This window comes from Struthio camelus, chromosome 5, assembly GCF_040807025.1.
Source record: "Struthio camelus isolate bStrCam1 chromosome 5, bStrCam1.hap1, whole genome shotgun sequence".
NCBI classification, from domain to species: Eukaryota; Metazoa; Chordata; class Aves; order Struthioniformes; family Struthionidae; genus Struthio; species Struthio camelus.
Genome location: NC_090946.1, coordinates 45,999,670 through 46,012,474, shown reverse-complemented (window position 1 = coordinate 46,012,474; position 12,805 = coordinate 45,999,670). Strand labels below are relative to the sequence as shown.

The 12,805-nt window shown below is 41.2% G+C and overlaps 1 protein-coding gene and 1 long non-coding RNA gene across 16 annotated transcripts in view; one reads left to right on the top strand and one right to left on the bottom strand.

Moving 5' to 3' along the window:
- RAD51B (RAD51 paralog B) overlaps positions 1–12,805 on the top strand; it is a 419,964-nt gene that overhangs the window by 398,624 nt on the left and 8,535 nt on the right. Inside the window, exon 12 of one of the 13 annotated variants that reach the window (XM_068946198.1) lies at positions 5,642–7,615. The exons of the other annotated variants lie outside the window; for them this stretch is intronic. Coding sequence (XP_068802299.1) covers positions 5,642–5,724 — 83 coding nt within the window. The 3' untranslated portion in view covers positions 5,725–7,615. Of the gene's footprint in view, positions 1–5,641; positions 7,616–12,805 lie in introns of those variants that run through there. 13 annotated transcript variants of the gene reach the window in all.
- The window catches only part of LOC138067486 (uncharacterized), a 39,323-nt gene continuing 33,176 nt past the window's right edge, over positions 6,659–12,805 (bottom strand). For 2 of the 3 annotated variants that reach the window (XR_011141502.1, XR_011141504.1), the window contains 2 exons: positions 12,214–12,323; positions 6,659–6,779 (listed from right to left, as the gene is read on the bottom strand). This is a non-coding gene — a long non-coding RNA (uncharacterized lncRNA). Of the gene's footprint in view, positions 6,780–10,844; positions 12,324–12,805 lie in introns of those variants that run through there. The other variant, XR_011141503.1, reaches the window with a different exon arrangement.

Sequence of the window (12,805 nt, the reverse complement as noted above, 5' to 3'; positions counted from 1 at the left end):
GGAGACAATTTAGTCTGATGTGTACTGTTAAGATACCCCAGGGCAACATCCTCTTTAAAAGACTCTTCAAGTTTTTTGAATTGTTAAGATTTGCAGTCAAAGTCTATTGGCTGTCTTTTTATAGTAGTGTCAACCAAGGTTGACAAGTCGCACAGTCAGGTCGCACACACATTTTTTGGAGCTCCCATTCCAAGGAATCCTTGTGCCTCCTACTTTTATGCTCAGTCCAGCTCTTCTGTAACCTTCCCATATATGTTACTATGATAATGTCTCTCCCCAGTATTTTATGTCTGTTGTGAGAAATTAACATTTTTATGTGTTTATTCCAGCTTTGTTTCTGTTCAGAAACTGAACTGCTACTTTGGCTGCTCTGATTTTTCTTTATTGCACCAGTCTGTCCCTTTTTCTGCTGATCTTAACATCATCTGATCTGTGTAAATGCTAAAAACTGGGTACATCCTCAAACATCTGTTGTATTTCTGGAGAAAAAGCTCAGGTTTGGTGAAGCAAACCAAATCACCAGAAATTGTGATTCTCAACTTGCACAAAATGTGTGCTCTGTTTTTTAAGGGCTTCTGCCAGACCCTGCTGACACATCAAGCATAAGAAAATATTTGGCATCAGCCACTTCCCCGGAGATTTTTCCTCTTGTAGGTAGTGGAAAATGATCCCTCCGTACACATGTATTCAATTCTTTTAGGTCTATTCATAAGCAAAGGTTTCATCTCTTTTTTTAGTACTCTCATTCTGATGGTTCCTCTGTGTAGTTTATGGTAATGAATTTATTCACCTCCTTATTTAGCCTTTACTTTGGGGTGTGGGGAACCATGCTAGGGTTGTAGATTGTGGAGCAGTCCTCAAACTCTCCTTCAATGACTTGATCCCCTGGCTTTCCAAAGAAAAAGGCCTCCTGAAAAGGCTGAAGACTGGCGCCTGCTTCTCTTAAGCTGTGACAAGTGATATATTTTTCAGACTGTTGTTTACCTATCATCTGACTAATTTTCTAAACCCTTTATGGGAATAAACTCAGCACTATTAGCCCTGAGTTTTACCTGTTTCCTTTGAGGTACTGCTAGTGCTCGTACTGCTGCTCATGCACCGGTCCCCACTGTCAACCCTACAGCTTTCACATTTGCCCATAGGCCTGAAAGACTTGCACACCTCAGCAGCCCCCTGTGCCCCTCTCCGCCGGACTCCCTGTGGCAGTCCTTCAGTGTACGCATCTCCTCGTTACACCCTGCAAAGAATGACAAGACCCCACTTGTTTATATACCCTGTCAAAGCGTGCTCCCAAGTCCCCCTGCCTCTGAGAGGGAACTTGGGGTTTCATTTCATTGTGGTATAGGGATAAGGGCCTGCCAGGGAACTTGGACGCTTGGTTCATCTTCCCTTTAAGTTCAGCAGAGGTTCAATTCCTGGCCTAGCTTTGGTTTCCTAGGAAGCTCAACAAAGCAGATTTATAAAGCAGACCAAAATGCTAACAACCTTAAAACTACATGGCCCTTTTTAATGGGACTATGCTGTGTCAAATCTCAATAGCTCACACTTATCAGCAATGTCATTATGGAGTATGAGCACACAACTGCTGCTAAAAAGAGAGCGAGTGAGAAAAAAATAGTAAAAAAAGACAAAATGCAAGAGGCTTAGGAGGCCCCTAGTTTCCTTAATGGAATTAGTCCTTCCTTTATGAATTCCAGGGTTAAATGCTGTAAATGTGATTCACGTACTCCCTCCCCTCTGCAAAGCAGAAAGATCTGCTAGACACATGTTCTGAGCAGAGCAGGGGAAGATATGACGTGACTCAAGAGCCTGGAAGGCTAAATGGAGTAGATGGGGGAGAGCTCTGCAGCCCTTGATCTTTGTAAGATTTACGGCCTTTGCCTCTTGCAAAGATCTTTTTTTTCCTGGAAAATTGCTAGCTTCTAGCAATTTAAACAAAAAAAAAATTGGCTGGGGCAGTAAACAAGATCTTTGAAGGGGGAAGGAAGCCAAGAGAAAGTCAGGGCTATTAGTCACGCAGCTGCATTTCCTGTCACAAAGGACCCCAGTTAAGTAATCACTCAAAATATGCTTGTTATTTTTTCCTATTTTATTTCAGCTTTTAGCCTGCCAATATCTACTGTAGGAAAAAAATTAAAACAAGAAAAAGTCTTTTAGCCTCAAAGAGGAAAACAATGTAGAAGCAGACATTGATTTACATTATTTTTCCTTTTCTTTAATTTTCGTAGCCTAAAAACACTTCAGTCATATGAGAGGAATGTATGTGGTACCAAGTGGGTCTGAGACAGTCTTCAGGGCATATAATTTCAGCAGGAGTGTGGGTGTCAAAAGTTCCTGGGCTCTATTTCCAGCTGCTACCATTAATTCACTGTATAACCTGGTCAAGTCATTTATGAACTTATTTGTAATGTATTTTGGCCATAGGAAAAGTAAAGATAGCTTCTGCCTAATTGTTTTGTCAAGTTTCATTAATACCAGTTGTAAATAATGTTGGGGTCTTCTGATGAAAGCTTTGTAGAAATATTTGTCTAAAGGAAAATAGTCAAGACTGGAAAGAAATAAACTTACCATTTAAAGCAAACATGCTTATGAATAGGTTGTAAAGGAACCCATACAAAAATAGGTGAAAATAGGAGTAAGATTATGGAACAGAAGACAGAAAAACGTGCTGACGCTCTCTCTTGAGACACTCAGAGGCAGGAAAAACCAGTCATAGAGAACAAACCCCTTTGTAGTACTGAAAGACACTTGATGATTGACTAACTATACAACTTTCTCACTTCTAGTTCTTGGATTAAAAGATACTGGCTGTAGTTGGTCTGGTACCAACTGCAAAGAGAAGCCACAGATAAATGAAGAAAGTAAAGCTGAAAAAAAAAATCTGCTTTTCCAGATTGCTGCAAAAAAATAGGTCTTTTATCAACAAATCCCACTTCACAATACCAAACCCCACATTATATTTATTCCAAAGTAATGAGTACGGTGACCAGGCCACCTATAACGAATGACCATGAGCATGCTTCAGGGTGAATAACAGTTTGTAGCTTGTATTCCTGACTGGGATACCTGGCTAGATGGTTATTTGAAAATGGTTGCAAAGGGAAAAATCCTGTTTGGATGACTATATAAGTGGAGAGTATATGATTGTAGTTTATGCTACATAATAACATGACTTCATATCTGCACAAAAAAAGAAGTTTATATATGCATGTAAGTTACTGGTAATGTCATATAATTCTTTAATTTGCACACATTTGATACCACAGAGGTGTAGTGTTTTCAAACCACAGCTTATGAGCAAATGTTATTTACACAACAATGTAAATCATGGCTTTCTAAAGCTATTTAAAGGGTATAAAGTCAAACAAATGCGAGATTTACCCAAATTTGATTTAAGAGATACTTTGAAAGGCTGTTTACATATATTTTGTGCATATTTACAGTGAATGGCAAGTAAGACTCTTGTGAGTCATGATCCAAGTATCACAACTTTCACTCCAAATTATATTTGTAAAGTTCATCCTTTTTCTTTCAAAATGGCAGGAGAGGCAAACTGTGCAGGCATACGCGCGTGTGCTCGCGGGGTTTGTGATCAGAGCTAGCGTAGGGCTGTCTTCTCCTCTGACACCAGAAGACTTTCACTGCTGCATATCCTAGTCTACTATATCCCCACTTCGTCTGAGAGTCAAGGCAACACAGCTATAGTTTTCATGCCCCTAAATCTGGCTTTGCTGTGATGGGAGTTTATAAAGGCCATGTCCAAATGTTATTGATATCTACACAGTTTAGAAAGTATATACTGGTATGAATGAATGAATGGAAATAAATGTTTTACAAGAGCAACATAAACTTTGTAAATTTCCTTTTAGAAGTACTACAGCACGTGATACTCTTCCCTCTACTAGCCTTAGAGGGATGTAAAAGTGTAACTCACACTGGTATCTAATATATCAAACCGTGTAATAAACTACCTCTTATAGAATGGATTATACACATTTTCAGGCCAGTATTTTGATAGTAACTAATATTTATCTATTTACCTACCTGTTCATCTTAGGATTTTGTGTAGCTCTGCGACCACAGTATCTGACTAGCTCTGAACCTTTAATGTGTCTTTTCTCTCCACCCAGGTCTGATGTAGATTAGTACGATTATCCCTTTATAGGTATGCCACTACAGCCCTAAGAATAATGACTAAGCCAAGATAATCTTAGAAGTCTGTGTTCTCTTGATTCACCTGCTGGCTGCAGAGAATTACTCTCTCTATTGCATAGATGGGAAGCTTAGTCAATGAAGTTACGTGCCCATAAGCACATAGATAGTGGCAGAGACAAAATCAGAACTCAGGGTTTACAGATCCTCAGTCTCTGGCTGTGTATATTATATCAACTTCTCCTGTCTTCAGTGAACTGGTAGTGCTTGGTACAACAGCTAGCAGTTGTTACTTTTTGCAGTGTAGTGCTTCCGTGATGCGTGTGAGGAGGACTTAGAAAATAATTGCTTTATTCAGAAGCTAAATTAAAGCTTCCCATTTAGTTGATTGAAGTTTCTATGATGCTACTCAGAAATATCACTCTTGAAACAAGAGTGGCTGGTAAGAAAATTTCAGTTCTAAGTCCCATGTTGCCAGACATCATGTTGATGCAGGACTGTTATGCTAGGGAGAGCATAGACATTAGTGTTGTGATTTAAGGGTTGCACACCCCTTACTGATCAGCGCTGGGCAGGCCTGTTGCAGAGAGGCTTCTGGACTGCATAGATACAAAGGGCTTATGGCAGAACGCAGCGTGCTCTGAGGCAGGGGAAAGAGCAAGGAGAGCCTTAGATGTGGAAGGTGCTGCTCCTGACTGTTTTATGTTAACAGATTAAGTTGAAATGGAGCCCTCTGGGTCTGCCTCAGAGCTGGTTTTCCTTTCCTCCAGATGCAGTGTAGGACTGTAAAGTTGGGCTATATGTGCCAAGCATATAACTTAACTTTTAGAAAAGTGACTCTTAAAGGGTTAACTTGACTAATGGCAACGCTTCAGTAAAGTCGAGGGAGGTGGAACTCAACTCCCAAGTCTTAATAAAATGCAGGTGTTTTATTGTTAGGTTGAAAACTCCTAGTCTAAGACTGCAGCAAGCATTTAAAAACAAGGAAAAAAATCTGCTATTGAATAAGCAGCTTGGAAAGACAACAGTGAGCTGTGCTAGGCATTTATGGGGAATGCAGCATTCACTGGCTAAGGCCTACCGTAAAGTTCACAGAGGGAAAACAAAACACATAAATCTTACATGAACAATGCCTCTCACAACATGCATCAGGCCTCCAATGTATTACACCTGGGATTAACTTTTGACATTCTCATTTCAGCCACTGTGGCTTTGCTCTCCCTGTCTCCCTGCAGAGTATTTAGACTATCATTTTTCAACTTTCCTTCTTGTGTTTCCTAGTCTATTTGTGGAACCTATAGGCTGACAGGCAGTCTGAACAATACAGTCTCAATGCACAAATAATTCAGCTACACTCACAACTGCTTCTCTGTGGGGAATAGGTCTTTTTTTTGGAAAGAGAAAATTACTGGTACTATAGAACTAGCTAGTTAAAAGAAGTTGTAAATAAATCACTAATCACTGCTTTCATCTCTCCCTTCTCCTCTAGATCACAAGGAAGCCAAAATTTTGGGGGAACGTTGCTCAATAAATTGCACTGAGTTTGTCACAGGAGTTAAGGGATTACTCTGAACTTTGAGCTTTACCTTCAAGTGTCTCATGCATTTGGAGAACAGAAGTAGTCATGACATAATGAAGGGAAGTAGATCATGAAGAACTAGAGAGGTCTGAGTGTACTTATGGTGGCCTCAGGCCTAATTTTACTGTATTGTCAACCTCATGGGCCTTAATAAGAGGCAGGGAGATGGATTAGATATTTTTGCTTGTATAGTGAAAAAAATTAAATATTCAACTGCCGTCATATAACCTCATCTCCTTAGGAAAAAGCAGGCATTGATTTCTCTTGTGAGAAATTTGGTGATATAAATCAACTTTCATTACTAGATCAGAAAGAAGGAAATAGTCCATGGAATACCTAATAGGATGGGACGTAAAACCGCTGGGATTTGATGGAAGAGTTTCATAACTGCAATTCAGTAGGAGACAGAGAAGCAACAGTGAAGATGGCCAATCTGCCAGTCTTTTCATTTAGAAGACTGATAGGTGGGACACTAGCAGTACTAAATAAAGCTATATAAATTACATATAGAGAAGTCTAAAACAATAAACAAAAATGGAGCTGTTGAGCTTATAAACATGAGTAGATACCAGCTCTTGTTTGAATTATGCAGAGCTCTCCGGGCAGCTTGAGCAAAAACTTAAGAAAACCGAAGAATGAATATCAAAAATCCTCTCTAATCACAGCAGAAAACCCAACCTATTCCAAGCTGTGCGTCCTGTGTGCACCATTGCGCTGCATCCTTGCTACAGTAGCTGTAGTGGGCCATCTCTACTGATGGGTTTGAATAGAGGTGTCAAGCAGACATGACAGGTAGATGAAGAAGGAAGATGAAGTCCATCTGTAAAAAGATCCAACCGCATCTTCACACACCTCTGAGAATTGCCTTTCTTGACCCCCAGCCATCATCAAAAACAGATATGTTTTCAAAAAGCATATTCTGAAGATGCAGTGGAAAGGCAGACCACAGATAAACAGAGGACCAAAGAGTGGAAATCTTCATTAAGAGTGTCTCAAAAATCCTTATAGGAATCTTTATGTTGGCTTGACTGTGCTTTGGATCAGGCCCCTGCAGAAAATCAAACAAGAGAAGATTCCATCAGCATTTGCTAGCTGCTCCCAGTCTTAGATCTTCCCTGGTCTTTTTCTTTCCTCCCTTACTTTGTAAGGTTTTTACTTTCTATCCCACTCCTACTCTCCTTTGCAGCTGCTGGTTCCTGTTACTAAGTTGTGTCAGCAGTTCTCGGTCTTCTCAGTCTACTTTGCTGTAGTTTATACCCTGTTATGCTGAGTGTAATAACCGATGCTTTCCCTTCCTTCCTAAAAAGTCATTGCACCTCAAGTTCCAGCAAAGCTGGGCCAGCACAACCCCTTCCCAAACTGAGCATGTCAGATTGCAAAAATTTGGCAATGCCTCTGGACTCAGTGCAGGGAGATATCCAAGGTCAAAGAAGCATGGTTTCTTTATTCTCTCATCAAACTGGCTTTCATTTTTTTCTTCCCATCTTGCATTCATTGTTGTCGTTTCTGGTACATGTTATCTCTGGGTATGACTGCAAAGCAGTGGATGGATTTGCAATAAAATACGTACAGCCAGGCCAAAGTGCTTTCAAATTTAATTGTCTTAACTTTGAAAGAATAACTATATCAGTCATTGAAAAATTCAAGTGTTCTGTACTGGTTCTAAGTATTAGTAGCAAGCACTGGTGTTAGGCCTCACTGTTATTCTTGTAAATACTATCAGCTCTTCCATATCATACAAAATATAGAAAGCTTCTTCCTCTAAACCAAGCCACTGCTTTCTGTGCTGTAAAGTTGTCTTGTATTTGATATATAGAACTGACTGGTGACCATTGCATCCTGTTTCTTACTCCTCCATCTTTGTATAATAAATTTCCCCTTCCACATTTCATTCTCCTTATATATATATATATTTTAAATGCCTGAAATGAAAACAAAAATCCTCTACAGTTTTCTTCTGTACATATAGAATGACGTAGTTAACTATCTACAAAGGAAGCAAAGATGCCCATTTAAGAGACTAATAAATAGATAGCTCATCACAGGGGGCAGGGAGTGGGAGAGAGCAACAAGAAGACTGAGATTATGCCAATGGCATAGAGAATAGAAAAGACTGAATTCAGAATATTGAACCTGACACTAAGATGGAGAGTAGTGAACAACAAGTAGAAGTTTAAAAAGGTAGACAGCAGAATTCTGAAGATACATTAATATTTTGAGGAATGACGTAAGAAATCTATCTAGAAGAGGATTCAGGATTTCACGGTCAAAGATAACAAGAAGGAAGGTGAGATAACGGGAAGAGAAAAAAAAAATTTAAGATTTTTCTCTGAAGAGAATGAGAGTAACATACTAGAAAATTTAAGAGTAAGGGCCTTGAATAATGGTATAATGCTATGGATGTACTGGAAGCAAGTTAAAAACTAACTCCAAGATCATGGATAGAAACTACAGAAACTTGGTAAAGAAACAAAATCAAAACCTTTGCTTTTGTGCTGCTCTCCCTACAGCATCTTTTGGCTGTATTTTAAGAAATGGGTAGGATATTTTTATTCTTATTCTCTAATTTTTATAAGTGGAGTAGAAAATGCTCACCCTATTTTTTTATTATTATTTATTATTTCTTTTATCCCAGCCTAAAAGGTTTCAGCATCATATCTTCCACAGGTGAACTGTAGCTCTTTTACTGGGAGTGGCATGTCTGACGTGCTTACATGCAGAGCAGCAGGTCCCCCACTGGCCTTCATTTCACAATAGGTTAGAAATGGATTTAAAGGGCAGTACTGCCGATGCCTCCACCCATGGCAGGGCTCAGAAGGGCTAGGTATAAGAGAGTGCAAGGCCATTTGCTTTCACTTTCCCTTTTCCTATTACCGAGGGATACCTGCAAACATTTAATTAAAGCAATTGTATGCATGCTTAACTTGGAGATATCTGTGGTTCCTTGAAACCATTACACAGGAGCACCAAAGGAAAAACAAGGGAGTCACTGAAGGAAAATACAAATGAATTAGAAAAGCATAGCAACCGAAGAATACATTTCCCATAATACAACAGTCAAAGGTCATGAGATCACAGCTGCTCAGCTGCTCATGCATATCTTCTATTCTCTCCACTTGCATGCTTGCACCAGAGAGGACAAAGATTTAATGAGGATGGGGCTAACTTCAGCAGTTCTCACCCTTCCTCAAACCGTACATCTGAAAGACCATTGAAAGCCTCTTTGAAGTTGGAATAGACACACATTGAACTGTCCCAATGCACACACACAATCTGGGGGTTTTCTCATCAGGTATGAAAATGCAAGGTGACTGTTCTCTTCCGGCTGTCCTGGCAGTGAACCAAGCTGTTGAATCAAAGCCTTATTGAATTTGGGAATGGAAAGGAGTTTCCACCTTGCCTCTGGCTCCTCAGCCTGCAGTAACTACCCTTCTCAGAGTCTGACAGTTTCTATTAGTCTGTTCTTTTTTCCTAGGTCCTTACGAAGAAATCCTGTTCAGACAAAACAGTGTACTATTTACAGGAAGCTTGGCAGGGTCAAAATGTGGCTGTAAAACCAATCTCTTGTTAAAACACAAACAGTATCTGCTCGTACGTGGATAGTGTTAGAACTCAGCAATCTCTGATTTGCTATCAGTGCCTTGAAGGTGATTTCAGAGTCAGATTTGTTAAAACTTGGTGACATTATAAGCGTTATCACTTGTCATTAGCAGAGCTAACTTAGTTGCTCCAAGTCTCACTTAATCTATGCAACTCACTACCCACAACTTCTGATCTACTTAGTCACTTCCTGTCTTTTGATTTTCACCCTAAAGCCTCTTTTCCGTGTTGGCCTCTGATTGACATTTAATCGTAATCAAACTTCCTTGGACTTCCATTACTGTCAAGTAGAGCTCCTCTCACTGTAACACCCACCCTTCTGAGCGCAAGAAAACTGATTTTCAGCCAACAGTCTACCTCTTTTCTTATGCTGTAGTTCGTCTTTGCTTTGTTTTTCTTCCTGTATGAGTCACTCCTTCCACCTCTTTGAGACATCGTGCTATGCTTTCTCTTCCCCCTGTGTCTGTCAGTGACTGAGAAGCTACCATGTAGCCCTTTACTTTAGAGAGCTGAGGAGGGTCATCATTTGTGCCCGTCTACCATGTGCAGATCCCGAAAAAGAGCTGAACACTAGGAAATTGAATTGGCCATGGGCTGCTACAGAAAGTCAGCTATTTTAATATGCTTTTGCCTCACACTAGATGTGTGACCCTCTTCCCTTATCCCTTTCTTACCAACTACTCCAGCAATACACAACTGTTTGTTTGGTCTATGCCTCCAAAGTAGCATTCCCCCCTGCTACTTTGTGGCTCCTGTTAACTACACAGATGTGTAAGGTGGGTACCAGCTTAAGGACTTTCCTAATTCTCACTGGGTCAGTAACATGGCTTTGAAGTAGACTACTTAAGCTAGCTTCTTTTTATGACCAGACTCCTATTAACAGATTTTAATTCACTACCGTGGTGATTCTTGCCTGCCCAGGGGCTGTCCTGAGCTGGCTAGGTCCACTGTTTTTAGATCTTCTTTCACTAATGTAGTGAAGTGCAAAATCTGGCACTATGTTCTTGGAATGTCAGATACAAAACATTTGATGGCAACTATGTGTAACATACAGGAGAAATATTATTCAGTCTCTCCTATATACATATGCTCTCTCACAGCTCTTTTTTTTTCAATATAACCATTTGTGCTTTTCCCTCCTCTTCCTATTTCTGGGCTCATCAGCATATTGCTCTCATTCTTTTGGTTTTTTTGTTGCTGTCGTTTGCATACAGAGGTTACATTATCAATCACTGAGTGCAGCCTTGTCCTCTTGCTAAGCAGAAAATGTAGTATGTATTGGAAGGAGGAGCAGGCCAAAGGCCGTTCTCTTTAAGCCTCTCCTTCAGCTTATCTCAGCTTAAACTATATTTTTGAACTGCAGTCACTGCCACTCTCTACAGCAGTGTAGGTTGAAAACAACCACTTGAGCCCTTTCCAGCGAGGCTTTGAGTGGCCCTGATACCAGGCACAGAGGAGAGATAAGCAACGCCTTGAAGTTGCAGTGTCGCTGCCGCTGAGGGTGAGGAATGAATGGAAACCCACCACCCCTCGGGCCACTGAGGGAGGGAGAGAGGGGAGCGAGCGGAGCAGCTCTGCTTCGCATGTGTAGCAGTGGCCTCCCAGCTGATGACAGATTAGACTCAGGGCCTAGTTAGTGGGAACACTGTGATTAGACCTCAGCAGCATCTGTCTCCAGTGCTAAAGGAATTACTGCTGCAGGCTGTGATTTTCTCAGCAAACTGTAATTATACTGGGAACCTCATTCCTGTCGTTTTTCTTGGCAACTTAAGTGTAAAAAAAATGTGGGCGAGGGTGCAGGGAAGCAGAAACTGAAAGAGGCAGGGAAGAGACACCTGTTTATTTCTGTTCTGCTCATTTCAGTTACTAGTTTCCTAGATTTGTATGGTTCATGGCCTGTTTTTTCTCAAAGCTCAGTGCCAAAGTTTGAGTCCCACAAACTGTTCTGCCATCCGGCTAAAGCTGATAGGACACATCCTCCCAGTACGCTTACATGCCAAGGCTTCTTAAGTGAACGTGGCAGTGCTTGCAGAAGGTGCCGCACCATGCACCGCCCCTGCCACCTCTCGTGGGGAGCTGCCATGAGGGGTGCCAGGCTGACGGTCTGGTGACTGCTGCTGTCAGGAGACCCCTGGAGAAGTTGTAGCCTGAGGAGACGTACAATACTATTTGTACTATACATAGTACTATACTAAGTACTATACTAGAAGTATAATACTATTCTTCTTGCTGGAGATTGGGCAGGATAAATTTGAACCTTGCTCCCAAAGGCCTTGTCCAGACTAGGATTTAAGAGTTTGAACTTAAAAGGTTTTTGGCTCACCCAATAACATCTAACCCATGCATCAAACTTATGCCAAAATAATGTCAAAAAAAGCATGAGCTCTTTGCAAGATTTTGGTACCGGTAAACCTTTTTTGTTTGTGCTGCTGTAACACCATAAGAGGTTGTCTGCCACCAGTGGTTGCTTTGCTCAGCACACAAGTATAAGGAGAAACAGAATTTTTTTTTTTTTAGTTTAAATCTAGATTAGGACGATAGAAATATCTGAGAGCAGAGTTTGCCAACAGAGCTCTACTATCTAATACTTTAAATGCAGACACGGCCAAAATTATTCAAACTTATGTATATGCTCCCTTCTTAACATTTCTCAGGGCTTTAATGTGATTGTTTAGCATACTTGGAGGACAAGAGTGTCTTGTCTATGTTGAACAACTTTACATTAGCACTGTACTTGATCCTCATCTGGAAGAAGCCAGAGTTGTTCCTTACCAAGACCTCTGCCCTCCATCCAGCAGCATGTCTGGCCGCATAGCAAGGGATGAGAGTAAGGCAGCGGGAGCTCGACCCGCCTTGGGGCTGAGAGCACCAGCAAGCATTACCTTGGCAAGCAGATCCCCAGTCTCCTGAGCCAAGTCTCTCCTGAGCCGAAGTCTTCGGATGCTGATGGGAAAGGCAAACATCTGGAATTATCTGGAATTGGCACGAGGAGCTGTGGACCAAGAGGAGGGGAAGGAAGGGTTCGAAGGAAAGTGGAAAGAACTCTTCTTACACTTTTCACTTTCTTTTCCATCTGCTTGTGTGTGTGATGTTGCTGTGAGCTATTAAACAGCTGCTGTGTTCTGCCCAGAGGGAGCTGTGTTTCAGTAGTGAGTGAGAATGATTCCTACGGCTAACGTGCTTTGGGAGCCCCCTAGAATGAAAGGGGCCATAGAGATGTGTTTCTCTAATTCATTATTACGCTAAATACATTTGGGACCACAGCACCTGGGGCAGTATCCAGGGACTGTTCTGGCTGCTCACATGTGAAGCCCCTGGCGCTCACTGGGTTCCTCTGACTCATCCCCTGAGCAGTAGGTGAGTCCCCCTTTGCTTCCCAGCAGTCCCTTCCAGCTCTGCCAGGGCTGCTTCAAGGAGGGCAGATTACTCCAGCAAAGGTGTTTTTAGACTGCAAGGTTTTGTGACATGGGGAGA